Genomic DNA, 16,193 nt, shown 5'->3' on the forward strand with positions numbered 1-16,193 from the left:
CACACACACACATGCACACACACACGCACACACACACACACGCACACACACGCACACATGGGCAGACGTGTGAAGAAAAAAAAACTCAGACTCAGACAAATGTGACCGGCTCCGCTCTCCAACCCAGCACCCGTGGGTGGCAGCCGGCTGAGCTCAAACACCCGACTGCTCTACTCTGAACTGTTTTAGTCACACAGCATCGAGGCAGAAGGAGCACAGCGCTCTCACACACACACACACACACACACACACACACACACACACACACACACACAAATACTTTCTCTTTATCATACAAGTTGAATCTGTGAACATCTGCTACTGCTTCTTTTTCTCTGCCTTCTTTTATGTGGCACCCTCATTAGATTATAAATTGTACTAATATCATTCATATTAAGGAATATTTGAAGCGTTCTAACCGGCGGGTTCATCTGTCCACATGTTAACAGCTGTATATCGGTGCGTTGGGGCAGCCGGGGAAGTTGAGAGCGTTCACATGACAAACAACAACAAATAGGCAACACGGCAGCCGCCGGGAAATCTGCTCTATCTGCCGTCTGAATAGAAAAGAGTGACAAACGACCTCGTCGTCGCCCGTGACGACCGTCACGGGGACGAGATGGAGTCATTATTATTCGTACGCTACATTTTCTACATGTTGTTTTTAGCAGACAGTCAGCAAACTAACGAAGTAGCGGCCGTGTGGGATGGCTGTCGTTGTCTAGTCAATATAATAATTAATATTGTTTAACGCCACAACATCCAGCTCAAACTGACTAAAACTAACCACTAAGCTTAATTCTCTGTTTTCACCACAAACGTCATCATGTCGAGTGACGTCAGATCGACTTCTCGCAGCTCTCATAAACCTCGGACTTTCCTTGGAGTGAAATTCCCAGCTGGACGAGCGCTCGAGGTGATTTCTCCCACTCAGAAGTGGGAAACTTCCCAGTTGCTTATGAACGCACCATGTGTCTCTGATATAACGGAATAAAAAAGTTGTTTTTCAGTATATTCACATGCAACAAACGCAGGTGTTTTTTTTTTTTTCTTTTGTCTTTTTTTCCCCGTGTCTCACCCCATCTCACATTTTTCCTGCAAACATTCAGGAGTTTCTGACCTCCAGGTTTGGAAACCACTGACCTGGATAACAAGACTCCATTAAAAAGAAAATGTGAAATAAAGAAATGGCAGTAACTCTGGCACAGTGACTAATTCATGTTTCAAGTACTTGCAATAAGTCATTTAGCATCGATGAATAAACACTGGAGGACATCTGAGCAGTGATCAGTCAGATGTTACTGAATCGCTACACGATGCTGAACGCAGCCTCATGAACTTGACAGAGTTGAGGAGTGTCGGTTTCTGTGAAGTAAAAACTCGACTACCTTTCTGCTGCAGAGCGAGCTGCCTCTTGTTCTCGATGTCCTGCAAGGTTGCAGCCAGATTCCTGGGCAGACTCCCGGTGCTGTTGACCACCAGCAGGGGGCTCTGCAGGGTCAGACGAAGCAGACAATTGCATGTAAAAACAGGTTCATAGAGTTGATGTTTTAAGGTTGAATTGTGGCCGGGATGATCAAAATATAAAAAATGAAGATTTAACATTTCCCAGATTAAAAAGTCTCTTACAAAGAGAATCATTTTAGATCTGCACGTTAAAAGCTACGGGAGACCCCGGTCTGAATGGAGAACTTGATTTGTCTCCTTCTGTGTATTGTTTCTTTTTGGACATTTGGGTCATTTTTTTAAATGTTATTTGCCATTTAGTGTTTTCATGTAGTGAAAATTAACAAGAGATGTTAAGACTTTTGATGAATATCTGTATTTGGCTTTCTTTATTATGTCAGACATTTATCTACATTATGTCAGATTTTGTTTCCCATCACGAGACTTTACCCAAACTGAAGCTCACCAGAGGCGCAACCGGGTCTGCGCAGCGCTCCGGCCTTTGACGAAGGTTTAACATCTGATTAACAGGTGGACGGCTGCAATCGGTGCACCTGTTGAAAACAAACTCTACCTTGGAGTTTGTGTTGCGTCCCAGCGTTGCTGCTCCGTGCTGCAGAGGCGACACGGAGCCCGATTTCGGATGATGGAAAGACAGGCCCGGATCGCTGTCCAACTTAGAACGGAACACCTGAGGGCGGCGAGAAACAAAGAGATCAGCGCCGGGGGGAGGGGGGGGGGTGATGATGACGCATGTGAAAACAAACTGTGGCGGTAGATTGGAGGGTTTCCGCAACAAACACCCGCCACGCGAGATGGAAGCTCCTGTGGAGGTTAAACAGCACGACTGGCGTCGTGTTGCAAAGATTTTTAAACACCGACGTCACAAAATGCATCACTCAAGGTTCAATCAGCAGATTTTGTTATCAAAGATCGAATGAAAAATATCAAAGAGCCTCCAAATATCACGTGATTTAGACTGCAGGTTAACACACACACACACACACACACACACACACACACACACACACACACACACACACACACACACACACCTGCCTAGTCCCTTTCATTGAACGGCTCTTTGATCGGACTCATTTAAGTTAATGCTGCATTCATGTCCTAAAAGGCTCTCGGTGTAGAACAGCTTAATGTTCAAAGCGGCGACTTGAAAGTGTTCACGTGTTCAAACTTTTCTTTAAGTGCTGATTGAAGTTCTTCTGTGGTCTTCCGCTGCGGGCAGATACTCTCAGCTTTCATCCACACTTTATTCCGGCAACAGAAAATCTGCAGCTGTGACCCGAAACCGCTTCAAATAGCCACGATCGTGAAGTAATTCTTTTATTCAGATTGTTTTTAATGTAAAAGATGAGCTGAACTCAGTTTTTCTAGTCGTGTCAAGAGGCTTCAAAACTGTCTTTGCCAACTTTTTCACATGATGTGAATGCAGCATTATTAAACAACAGACACAGTGGATTGAGAAACCGCCTTCACTTTTTGCACTCGTTATTATGTCGTTCACTTTAATTAATGCTTGTCTGTAAATTGCCTGGAGTCCACACGTGGACAAGTTATTAGACAAACTGTAGTTTAGGAAGGCACACGCTTATGTATATCAGCTTCCATAATTCACTCTGCATGTCAGGACACAATCCAAGCTGTGAAGCCTAAAGAGATCTCTGCGGCGACCAAGCAGAAACTTCTGAGGCGAAAAAAGCTTGAAGTCAACGCAACGGAGAAGGGCAGGATGTTGTGGGGGTGTAACATGTCAGTGGGCTCTCCTTTTTTACCTCTGCAGACGACAGATGGATATAAAATGCCCAAAACTGCAGTTCCTCAAATGGCCACTTGGGGCTGGCTCCAAAAGCGAGTCAATCCCAGGCGGCAACCAGCAGTGAGTCACCCGTTGGTTTGTGACCAGCTGTAATGAAGCCTAATTCGGAGCAGTTTGGAGCAGGAAGTGACCATATTTGGACGAGCTGGGGGGGTTTAACTCAATCTGATTGGAAACCTGGCGAAACTACGTCCCGCCCACCGCTAGCCTAACCTGACAGGCCTGTCAATCAAACAGACACGCCCCCAAACACACAGTTTTTTTAATCTTATTATCTAATTAATGACAGATTATTTTCAGATGGACGGCCAGAAAATGAATGAGAAGCAGCGACTTTAGCGAGCAACACTTGAGTAGTAACTTGAGGAGAAATTGTACATGAATTTTATGAGGCTAGTTGAATGGGAGTCTATTGAGCCGGAAGCTTTTTGGGGACAACCTCTAGAGGCACTCGGTGGTATTGCACCTTAAGGTGGTTCCGCATCGGCCTCATTTTTCAGACCCGGAAGCTACGTTCACTTTTATATACACAGTCTATGATCAATCCTCATTGATTCGTGGCAAAATGCCAAAGTTCTCAGCAGAAGTCGTAGTTTTGGTCCTTGAAGTTAATTTTCATGTTCAAATGAATTGTACAGGGGGTAAATTTGTACATAATTCACTAGTTGAAATTGTATTAACCCTTTAAGGTCCACATTATTAAGGCCAGGGTCTGCTTTGAGTGACAGGTGGGTACCGTCACAGTTGACGAGCTTCCTACAGCTTCTCAGCCGCAGACTGACCGCCGGCGCCATACGGACCTTCAGGCAAGGTCAGGCACTGCCAAGAGGGAGATCCATGTTTTATATAGTCAGTGGCAGAGACAGATTAGAGCAGAGTACAGACAGGATTGTGTGCCTCTAAATCAGGTCTGCTCCATTCAGCGGGTCACACGTGGACTCCAGTTCAGTTCTAGACACACCTCAGGATAAATGAAACAAACAGGGTACATCTGACCGCTGAGGAGAGCCACATCAAAGAGTCTAAACACTGTTGGAAATTCGACTTTTTCAGTTTCTTGTTTTCATCAATCAGGGGGGGGGAAAGGATCTGTCTTATTATGTGTTATGGAGTGTATATTGTATTATATTATATTGTATCAAATCTACAATACAATAAAGTGTGCAAAACGTCAAGGATCTGAATACTTCCCGACTGCACGGTATAAACACAGATCTCCCTCCTTCTCTGGAAGACGGCCGGCAGCAGGTCGAAGGGAGGCAGAGAAACAACAGCCGAGGAGCGACAGGGTGGAAAAACACGAGGACAAAGACGAAAAGAAGAGCCTCTACCTGCAGCACAGGCCGGCGGCCTGATAGAGACTTGGCCGGCAGAGGAGGAGGAGGACAGATGTGGCTGGAGCCAGCCATCAGCTCCTGGTACCACTGCTCTAAGTCTAGCTTGGGGAGATGAGGCCTACTACCCTCGGACTGGTGCCGGAGAGCACGGAGACGAGCGGCAAAGACGGGAAGTGGAAACGAAGGGCGAAGGAGAGAAGACAAAGAGGAGATTAGAAAGCATTCAAAGACAGTCGAAACAGGAGAGGAATGTTTGTTTTCTACACCCTCAAAAGCTGTAATTAACTTTTTTTTTTTTTTTACTTTGAAAATTATTCCTAACTATATTCAACACATAATTGTTGTGAGCTGCATTGTGCTTCATACCCTCCAGCTGCTATATCCCTATTTTACATTTCAGTGTTTTAATTCCATGCTGCTGCTGCAATGACCCACTTTCCACAAGAACATTGAAGTTTCTCTTATTTCATGTCTTATTCAAATGAATCTGTTGTTGGACCTGAAGTTTAAAAATAAAGAAACTAAATGTATTTCACATAAATGTTGTTTTTATTTCAGACAAATACGAGAGCGACATCCTTAACTCGACTTGTTGCTGACAGCAGATTGATTTTGTGGTCTTGCCTCCGTTATTAGCCGTTTGTAGCACGACTGTTCACCCACCGCCTGCAGCGCCGACCGAGACGTGCTGCTTACATAACGCCGCCCCTGACATGACCATCACATGCAGCCAGTGTTTCATTTTCTTTCATTACTGCTGCTGGAAGTGAGGCGATGAAACAGATTTATTCAAATTCGGCTCTGCCACAGTCAAATTAGAAGAGCGACGGGAAGAATACAATCTACGTGATGTGAAGTTATGTTAATAAAATCATCAGTTCATTCTTCAGCGGTGAGTAAAGTCACGAGGTGATTTCCTTTTTTTTTTGGTGCGAGAGAGGGAGAAAGGAGAAGGTAACAGCGAGTGACAGTAACATTAAGGATGGAGGCGAGAAGAGGAAAAGAGAAGGGGGTTTCACTTATTAAAGTGCTGATATGCTCTCCTGGAAACGGCAACGACACTCCGCTAAAACCAGATCTGCTTGGATAGTGAGTCACACAGAGCCACTGAGGCATACGTTCTCAAAAGGCACACAGCTAACACATTATGTCATCAGTGACATGTCGTATCCAAGACACTGTAAATAGACTGCAGACTGAAATGTTGGCAGAATTTCTGCATTTGCCTGTTGCCGTCTTTTAAAGATTCTATCGATCGGCCCAAACGAGGGGAAGTGTAGTTCCACGTGGATCTTACGTACTAATTATGAGCAGGTTTGAAGTTTGCAATGTTTTCCTACTTCTCCATTATTCTCCATGTCACAGGTATGAATCCTAAAAACTGATTTTAAAGTCAGTTGTCATTGCACTCGATGTCCCTGCAATGCAGTTTGGAGAAAGAAGAGGAGGTGCTCAGAAATAAAATTAATTCATCAATTAGTAATAAAATATTTTTTTGGAATAATAACAAAAGGATTGTTGGTTGTGAAGCAGCTTCGGGAAGATCTAGAAAATAGGTTTGAATGTTTAGATGGGTATTTTGTCTTCTCTTTCTAAAGGGGAAATGTTCATGTGTCATAATAATATTTCTTATCAAAACAGTTAAGAATCTTACATTTTCTTGTATACTAACTGCTAAAAACAAACATGCTACGGCAATTAGCATGTGGTAAATACTGCTTACAAAGTATGTGTTGTATTTTACTTCATATGTTATCGTGTGTCTGTTTGATATGGTACAATGATGACTGTTGATGCTGTACGGAGACAAAACCGCATTTTGCTCATCTTCTCACAATCTGTCGCTTCAATGGAAGCTTTAATTGTTTATTTCTGCATACTTGTTCCACTCGTGTCCAAATGTCACACGAGTAGTTGGGATCGCTTGCAAGTGGCCGCAAGACGATGATGAAAACCTTTCTGCTCCACCAGTTTTTTCCCATTTTTCTTTTAGTCCTTCAATTACTGGATAATTTGACCTCCAATTATTCAAAAAAGCAGACATTATTTGCGGTCATATGCCAAATAAAAAAGGTCTAAACCGCTGCGTTTCACCCATAAACGAGCGCACCCACGGGGTGACCTGGCAGGAGGAGAAGAGGGAAGGAAGGACGGCAACACACCTCCACAGAGAGAGAGAGGGAGGAGCCATGAGGAGAGGGGAGGCAGGAGAAGGCGGGGTCTACCACTCCAGACTGCAGGGGCTGGCGGAGCGGGGAGGTAGGGGACGACTCCACCTTTGGCATCCCATACATCTGATTTAACTGGCCCACTGTCACATACTCCTTTACCAAAGGTGACACACACACACACACACACACACACACACACACACACACACACACACACACACACAGAGGAGGAGAAAGGGAGAGGAAAGGAGGTGAGAGAGAGAGACATGTCAACAAGATAGGCAGTAGGAAGGAAACATGTCCAGCACACTTCACAGAGAAGGACACACTATAACACGCAGTACGTACAGTCGGCATTAGGGTTGGACCGATATGTGGGAGCAGCACAGCCACCTTCTCATTCAGCCTCCTGCATACTAGAACTGTATCTAATCAGTACTACACTTCTTTCTATGGGAGGCCACCAGTTGTAATTTAAATGTAAGATTTTGTACATATTTGTATCCATGTTACATGCAGGACTGGGGGGAAAGTACTAAAATGTACCAACATATAATAAAGTCTATCATTCCCTCGGTTCATTTCATGGTTGTTGATTTAAAGCGAAGCACTAAAGAAATTGAAACGGATATTGATTTCTCAAACGGAAAACAGACAAAAACATGTTTAACTGCCAAATGAAAACCGTTCCTGCGTGAAATACAGCAAATGTTATTTCGAAATAAAGCTATGAGGGCGACAAGTGAGTGTTTTTTTCCAAGATGAAATTTCACATTCATTAACTAAATCCAAACACGCACCTATCAATCCAACCCTAATACCCCCCTCCCCCTCTCCCCCTCCACATGTGCTGCTGTGACTTGGTGTCTCCTGGAAGCGAACACTGCCTCACGGCTGCGGGGGACTGCAAGCTGCACGCACACCAAGAACACACACACACACACACACACACACCGAGAACACACACACACACACACACACACACACACACACACACACACACCGAGAACACACACACACACACACACACCGAGAACACACGCAGCCGAGAGCTGAGCCAATGGTAGGAGTGGGTTTGATTAGCAGCAGACCAGCAGAGGGAGCAACACCACATGGAAAAAAATGGAAGGATGGGAAGAGAGACAAAGAGACAGGAGGGCAGGAATCAGAGAGTCGGGAGAGAGAGACAGACAGGAAGCGGTGATGATACCTCGCCAGCTAACGCAGTGTCGACGGCGAACGAGCGGCCGTGCGAGTCGGGCCGGCTGCTTCGACGGCGGGCGCCGTACATCTTACCGACGTCCGGCGGCTTCATGTACTCCTGAGCAGCGGGCCAGCGGGGCAACAAACAAGACAGGGTGAGAAGCCGAGGAGGACACCGCAACCTCTCAGGGCACACAGCAACCCACACGCACACGCATACGCACACGCACACGCAAGCACAGGCGCCGGTCCACGATGCCTTCACGTGTTTCGTTCGGAGATGACACCTCTCCGCAAGCCCGACGGCCCTCCTTTTATCTGGGCTGTTGTCAGTTCGGCAAAAAAAAAAGGTGTCATCGTGCGCGTGGCGACAGACAAACGGGAAACACACTCGGCAACAAACAACAGTGTAGCCATAGCAACGCAAGGGGCTGACACACATCGGGGTAGCAAGCGGGCGCTTTGTTGGTGATTTAAATTAGGACATTTTCAAACTGCGGCCTCTGGTGGATCATAACACCGCGAGCAACCTCTGAAGGCATCGACTTGTGCTTTTCATCATCATCATCATCGTCGTGGTCGTGTACGAACACGGCACATCACAGGTGCAACCAGGACACTGACACAGGCGACGGGTGACTTTCGGGGTGAGTTACACAACACGGCGGGGTGAGGGAGGGGGGGGAGGGGGGCTCATGCAGGGGAGCGTTAGTGCGGTTACCTCTGTGGGGCTGCTGGGGTACAACTGACAGGGGGGGGAGGGATGCAAGTAGGAAGGAGAGGCTCGACAGAGGGAGAGCTGGGAGGAGCGGAGGTCCTCCAACAACAGGCCAGCCCCGCTGATGTGGAGCGCTTCCTGTTTCCGGGGATAAGCCATTTTTAACGCCAGCAGAGATCTTACGGCACACTGGATACAAGTTTCTGGGCCTCAAGACGACATCAATATAAAAGAGGTGTGAAACAGGTGTTTTTGTTTGACCGCCTGCCCCCCTTGTCAAGGATGTCGGTTCAACACGCTTTACATCAGGGGTGCCCACGCTTTTTTTCAGCTACTTCTAAAATGGCCAACTCGATGTGTTCAACCCCACCCACAAAAAAAACTTGTTGCTGTAAATGCGTTTAAATGTACCTTACATTACGGTATGAACACTCGGAGCATACAGACCCGTGATTGGCGTGTCGGGTCGCCGCGCAAATATGTTCAAAACTGGAATCATTGAAAACGTTCTCTCGTACAGAGAAACGAGTAAAGTCAGACCAGGTGAGTTCTGCTGGGTTTTTTTTTGGTTTTTTTTTTATACGCGGCACGTTGTGAAGCGATCTGGACTTTCGGGCGCAATTCAGTCAAGAATAGCGGGGTTAGAGATGGAGGCGGAGCCAAACGCAGTCACACTCAAGCCGTGCGGTTTCAAGAGATACGTGCTGCGCTCTCAGTGCTGCTGAACGGTCGATGCGGGAGTTTGGACGATGAAACGGGTTCGGAAAGGGCTGCTGGGCGGGCGCTATTTATGACAATCGAGTGGCGTGTTGAGGCGGGATTCAAATTTGAAAAATAAATCAAGCAGTGTAAGCGTTGAGGTTGAGATCGACCTGTCGGGCACCTCCTGGTTCACAGTGAAGTAGTGACCAATAAAAGGTTCGTTGGCGACTCAGCCGGGACTTCACATAAAAAAAATAAAAAAACACGATTATCTGCACACCGACACGTCGCCGTGAGCCGAGAGGTTCACGACGGGGAGAAAAGTCAGCCGCGAGTCGTGAAAGCTCTCCGCTTGTTTTCGGGCGCGGAGCGAGACGAGTGTGAAATCAGGAATGTGTTTTTGTTTCGCTCGGCCGTTTCTCTCACCTCCCTCATCGCAGTGGAAGACTTGGGGAAGCTCTTCCCTCCAGTCAGGCTGTGGTATCTCTTCTCCAGCGCCGACAGTCTCTCCTTCTCCTGGGGAAAAACATCCATTCTTTGTTGGGAACAACTTATAAAAAAGAAATCTACGACTGATGAAAGAAGCCTGGTGTTTCTGTACTTTTCCTTCTGCTGACGAGGCGTTTTTTACCTTTTGGAGCATTTGCAGGGTGAACGTCCGGTCTTTGGCCAGCCGCTCGCACTCCTGAGACGCCTGCAGGCCGAGCTGGTTGGCCTGGTTCTCCAGAGCGGACACCTTCTCCTGGGGAACAAGTCACAACTCGTTTTTCTAAGTGCCAGCGCGGAAGGAATGCGGCCAGGTCAAGATCAACGAAAAAAAACAACGTACGGCGACGCCAAACGTCTGAACGCTGACTGTAATGAACGTGTGAACTACGTCGGGCTCGTGATATCGGTGCCGCTGCTGCGTCTTTGACCCATCTTAGTCCACGTTGTTACTCGCGCAACACAAACTGTAACTTATTCCCTAAACAGAAAGCCATCGCAACGTGTGTTTCACAAACAAGCCGAACCCACCGGCTTCCTGTTGACTCTCCCTGTGGTGTTCCAGAGGTCTGACATAATAATAACAGAACATAAAACTCAGGTCTTTTAGCAGGAGTGTGGTCAGACTGGAGTAAATAACCCAAAGACCTGAGCTAAACATTTGTCCCTGAAGGCTTATATAATAAGAAGGATATTACCCCCCCCCACACACACACACACACACACACACACCCACACACCCACACACACCCACACCCACACACACACAGGCTGTCCAGGTGTTTCCTCACCTTCCTCTTGGCCACGCTGCCGTGGTACTCGGCTCTCTCCTGGAGCAGCTGCTGGCTGATGGTTTCTCGTTCCTCCTCCAGGCTGCTTTCTCTCTCCAGCTGCTGAAACTCCAGGTCCTCAAACTTTTTCGTTCCCGCTTCCAGCGCCTCTCCGTCCTAATGGAGCCCCCCCCACACCACATCGGCGGTTAAGTCACAAAGATTGACAAAATAAAAATGCCCACGGATCATCTCGAAGCCATCCACCGTTCCCAGACGGGAGGAGTTGCCGAGAGCAAAGCAAAAAAAACAAACAAAAAAACACGACATTTATTTTTGAAATAGAAATATTTTCCAGCGTGGCTGAAGCTCCTTTTGGGGACGACTAGAAGCCTGGCGTGCTCAGGCAAGCGGACAGCGATGGAGAACATGCTTCTACTGCAGCACAGCGACCGGTGGGGGAATTAATACGACTCATATAATGGAGGCAAACACTGAAACAACCTGTTCATCACAAGTTTGGGGTTCCAGTTTTGTATAATTTGATTTTGTCCTCCACTACGTCTACTGCTTGGGCCTAAACACCTACAGTATGAGCTCACAAAGTTGTACTTCAAATACTACATGGTGAAAAAAAATATGACTAAGCAGATATCCAAACAGTTCTGTGTGTTTCAGAGGTTAATGTCGGGTGCCGGCCGGTCGACCCCGCCGTTCCTGCTCCGCGACACGTTTCAGTTAAAACGCAGGAGGGAAAGCGAGTGTTGGGAGTCTTTGAAGACACTCGCCAGGGACCCGACAGCCCATAATGGCAACTGACATCCAGTCTAAGAGTCAAAATGATTCAGTAAAAACAAAAAAAAAAGAATTCTCCTCCAGGTTGTTTGTTTAGACCTGAACTTACTTACTGAGGCTGACATTCCCTCCTGTCGTGTATAAAATTCTGCAAAATTGGATCTGAAATGTGTTGAAACCTGCCGGCTGCTGTACTCTCTGCATGTGAGCCAAACATCGGGAGGCTCCATCACTCGTAGAGCTCGACGAGAGTTTCACTTTATTCTAGTGTTATCAGACCGCAGCGGCATTTAGGGAAAAACACTTCCGTGTCACACCGAGCGGCCGACGCTCGTCCCTGATTGGTCGGCCCTTCAGGCTTACTGAGCGAACCTTAAAGTTGAAAAGGGTTTCCACACTGTAATCACAGCAAAAGAAACCGAAGCTGCGGGATCTGGCAGCCGATGAGATATCTCGGCAAATGAAACTGAACCTACGTGAACTTTTCCTGCCTGTAAAAACACCGGGTCTACGGCGGAAGGTGTGTGCTGTCCTGACGAGCGTTAAAAAACAAAACATGCGGCCTGTTTTGAACCCTAAACAGCAGCAGCGTTTCTACACGAGAGCAGTCACAGGATGAGGGCGAGGGGGGAGGCAGAGAATGGATCTAGTCAGGGCCTATGTTAATTGATTAGTGAGCAGTTACAAAATTATGTAAGCCATGGCAAAAAAAAAAAAAAAAAAAATCACAGAAGAGATGCAGATCAGATTCACACATGCAGTGCAGCGGGGGGAGGGGGGGGGAGGGTTTGTATCACCACGAGGCCACATTTTGAACACGGAACACGTCACTGGCAGCTGAAGTGACTCCCGTGTCGACCCGAAGGTGTAGCTGCCGCGGGACGGGGAGGAGGCAGAAGTCCTGCAGCTCGTGGCAACGGCACGTCCGTGAGGTGGCGACCGAGAGGGCTTCTCGTCGTTAGGCCCGAGGCCCGAGGCCGTGCGTGCGCCTGTCTGGAAGCCACATATGGCGGGGGAGGAGAGGCCGAGGCCGAGACCACATCAGAGGAGGATTTACTGCTGGGCTGCTGCAGCACACCGAATGCTTCACCTGTCACTGGTTTCAATGTTATGGTGGATCGGTGGTCTATTTGGGTTTTTTTGGAGCAGCACCGTGCTTATGCTTATGATCTGTCTACAGCGGATAACGTGACAAACCTGGAGCACCTTGCGTTCAAACATCCCGATGTGGTCTCAGTTGGCTTCAGAGGATTCTCTGTCTGTTTGGAGTGTTCACACACGTATGTGCACAAAAACGCTGACTAATCCCTCTCAGTTTGTTTGGAGGGCTGGAAGTGTGAGAGCATCCTTAGTTACCGCCTCACGTAACCAAACAGAATCACAAAAATGGATTACCGAGATATCAACTGATATTTTTCAATTCCAGATTAGAGCAAAGGGGGGGAAAAAAAAAAATCTGTAAATAAAATGTTTTACTTTCACTGCGTCACTGTAAATATCTCATCAGCACGTTTTCCCTTAATGTTCTGTAGCTTCAGCTGTCTATTTGGCTTTTTTTTCCCCCAGTAACTCAAATTTTCATGTCCTAAAACAATATGGACCAAATGCTGTGTTACTGCGTTTTCCCCTTAAAGGACAATATACAGTCCAAAGCCTATAATAACGCAAATACTAACATAACGCGATATAAAAAGGCTCTGCTTATTTAAAACACGGAATATAACGAACACTATGTTTAAAATAGACAGATGCTGCCTCTGGGAGTCGGACCGATGAGCTTCACCGTCGCTTTAACTCCGTTTTGCTGCAGGTGAGAGACGGGGGACGTGTTTGGTGCTGCTGTACAAGGAGGCTGCAGGCGGGATGGTGGTGGAGGCTGCAAGCTACAGTTGGGAGGACCGGGGGGGACGGGGAGGGGTGTAGGGGGTTGGGGGGGGGGGGGGTTGTCTGAGAGTTGCTTCCGCTCGACTTGACGACCCACCCTTTTGAGCTGTTCCTGCAACTGTTCCCGCAGGGACTCGGGGCAATTATGAAGCTGGTTCTTCAGCTCAGCGTAGCCCTCCTGGAGGCTCTGCAGGGCCCGGCGCTCGGCCTCAACATTAGCCCTCTCCTAGAAAGACACAACACACACCCACACACAGGATGGATGGACGGTAGGAGAGAGAGAGACACACTGCTCAAAATCCACGCCATGCAAATAAAAAGCTGTAAGGTGTTAGCGGATTTTTAAAGCTGGTCAGAGAGCAGGAAGCAGATGAACTAAAGTCTGAGCTTCACGCTACCCTCAAGATTATAGGCAGCAACTCTGCTGAAAGAATAGCAACAGGTGGAACAGTTTTATTATTGTTAAAAACATGTTAAAGTACGGAGGCGTCATCTCTCGCTCCGCTTTTCATGCTCAGTGATCGATCAGTAAATATGAAGCTTGTTTTTCATTGGCTGAGTTGAAGCTTCAGTATTTCGCCCGATACCATCTGTATCTGGGATGTGAAGACCTGAGAAGGTAGGCAGGTCGCCTAGAGCAGCAGGCAGACGTTTTAGGTCCTCAGAGGAGTTGAGGTGAAGTTCGAGTTTGAAGCAGATCGAAGATTCATTTTTACACCAAAAAATTCATGTCAAAAAGAAGCAGAGATTGTTCTTATTTTACAGATTTTCCCAACCACGGACATGTTGTGATGTTTAATGTAGTGTATTTGTTGTACTTGTGTCTGCTGTTTTGCGCTGTCCCTGCAAAAAAATTAAACAAACGAAATGAAACGAAATTCATGGAGAATTTACCATCTAACATTTAAGAATTTAGCAGAAATATCACAACCAACGGTGAGTAAACCCAACTAGTGGTCAAGTGTTTTACGAGCAGGTAAACAGAAGAACGGGCCGCCCCCACAAAACCACTGAAACCAACATGCTGGTAGATTTGTCCTGTTTGGTACAGGAACACCTTATTAAAAAGGATTCTAGCGGAGCCCGCGTGCTGCAGAACCAAAGACGTCAGCCTCCGCCGGGTCTGACATGCGGACGGTGAAGAGAGAGGCGAGCGGGGTTGAGTTAAAGATAAGAGGAACTGTGAGTGCTGAGGAAGCAGAGGAAGGATCAAGGGGTTAATGGATGACGGTTAAGTTGGTGGAGTCGAGGACGGAACGGAGTAAACCACTCGGGAGGAAACATGCGAGAGAGAGAGAGAAGGACACCCGAGCAGGTCAATCGAGTCCTTCGTGTGAGCTATTTTATGTGGCTTCAAATCATTCGATCTTTTTTTAAATAAATCCATTTCTAAGAATCGAAGGAGCGCTCGGCGTGGAGAGGAGCGCCGACTGATGCAGGAACGGCAGCGAGTGATGAACCAGAAGGGGGAACGCAAGACACCAGAGAGACCGTGGAAGCGCAGGCAGCGAGTGTATCGGTGTGTTTTTCTCTCTGAGTGTTAAAGAATGTGCACAATCTCCATAAAACGCTTCAATTTCATGAACTTGGAAACGTAATCGGTGCCTTTAAAAAGCGAGCTGTGCACTTTCCACCCTCCGAAGCCTTTTAGCGGCCGCCGCCTGTACCTTGTCTTTCTCCCTCTGGATGGCGCTCTCCAGCTCGTCCAGCTTGTGCTGCAGCTGAGTGATGATGTCCGTCTCCGCCTCGATCTGGTCGAGCTCCGCCTGCCTCTCGCCCTGCAGCAAGGCACGCTCCATCTCTGCCTGCACAGAGTCACGCAGTCAGACAGAGTCACACACAGTCAGACAGACACACACACACACACACACACACACACACACACACACACACAGTCAGACAGACACACAGACACACACACACACAGTCAGACAGTCACACAGACACACACACACACACACACACACACACAGTCAGACACACAGACACACACACACACACACACACACACACACACACACACACACACACAGTCAGACAGTCACACACAGACACAAACAGACAGACAGACAGAGTCACACAGAGGTGAGCGCACACATGTAAATCACTTTTCCTACGCCGGCAAGTCAATAATGTATATTTCTATTGCTTTAATTAAATCAAGTTATTTTCAACGGTTGTTTTGGATTATTGATCTGAAGTGTGATTGTCCGGCTGTGCAATCGTTTCACAATAAAAGCCTTTTCAAGAAATGAAAGAGTTTGTGTCTAATACAACGCCAGAGGGCTTTTAATTTGAAATGACACAGGAAGTGTTCCGTTTGCTTTTCCAGCGTAACGCAATAACTTTTGACAGCGCGGATGGTAGGTGACCATAGCAACGCCTCGGGTTGATGTCAGGTGAGTCAATTAACACATCTCAAATTTGACCATTTTATTCGTTTTTATTGGCCCCCTTGAATTATGTGCCTTAGATTGTTAAACATGCAAATGAATTTCAACCGGATCAAGAAAACTGTGAACATTTTATGTCCTCACTTGAAGATGATGGTGAGTTTCAGCTGTCTACAGCTTTTATATTAAACAGACTGGAGCTGAAACAAGCTCAGCCCTGGCTGGATGGGTCTGACTACCTCCTGTTTGGACTCTTGGAGCTGTTGTTCCAGTTCTGTGAGTCGGTTCTTCAGCTCATCGATCCGAGCCAGAACCCGAACGCGCTCGTCCTCCAGGTAGCCGAGCTCCAAACGCCCGGCGCCGCCTGAACCGGAGGAGTCCTCGTGCTGCAGGGGGAACAGAGACGGGTCACTCTTAAGGAAACTGAATCCGCCTGTTGGTGTTGTGCATGAAT

General features: G+C 47.2%; 1 protein-coding gene across 1 annotated transcript in view; it reads right to left on the minus strand.

Moving 5' to 3' along the window:
- The window catches only part of phldb1b (pleckstrin homology-like domain, family B, member 1b), an 89,751-nt gene that overhangs the window by 14,204 nt on the left and 59,354 nt on the right, over nt 1–16,193 (minus strand). Inside the window, 12 exon segments of the mRNA XM_069147364.1 lie at nt 1,389–1,491; nt 2,021–2,137; nt 4,612–4,749; nt 6,780–6,941; nt 7,999–8,109; nt 8,713–8,847; nt 9,838–9,927; nt 10,043–10,153; nt 10,689–10,844; nt 13,444–13,572; nt 15,014–15,151; nt 15,979–16,125. Of these exon segments, the coding sequence (XP_069003465.1) occupies nt 1,389–1,491; nt 2,021–2,137; nt 4,612–4,749; nt 6,780–6,941; nt 7,999–8,109; nt 8,713–8,847; nt 9,838–9,927; nt 10,043–10,153; nt 10,689–10,844; nt 13,444–13,572; nt 15,014–15,151; nt 15,979–16,125 (1,537 nt within the window).

This window comes from Embiotoca jacksoni, unplaced genomic scaffold (assembly GCF_022577435.1).
Source record: "Embiotoca jacksoni isolate LCO1_2020_lvr unplaced genomic scaffold, fEmbJac1.0.p SCAF_14, whole genome shotgun sequence".
In the NCBI taxonomy this organism is placed as follows: domain Eukaryota; kingdom Metazoa; phylum Chordata; class Actinopteri; family Embiotocidae; genus Embiotoca; species Embiotoca jacksoni.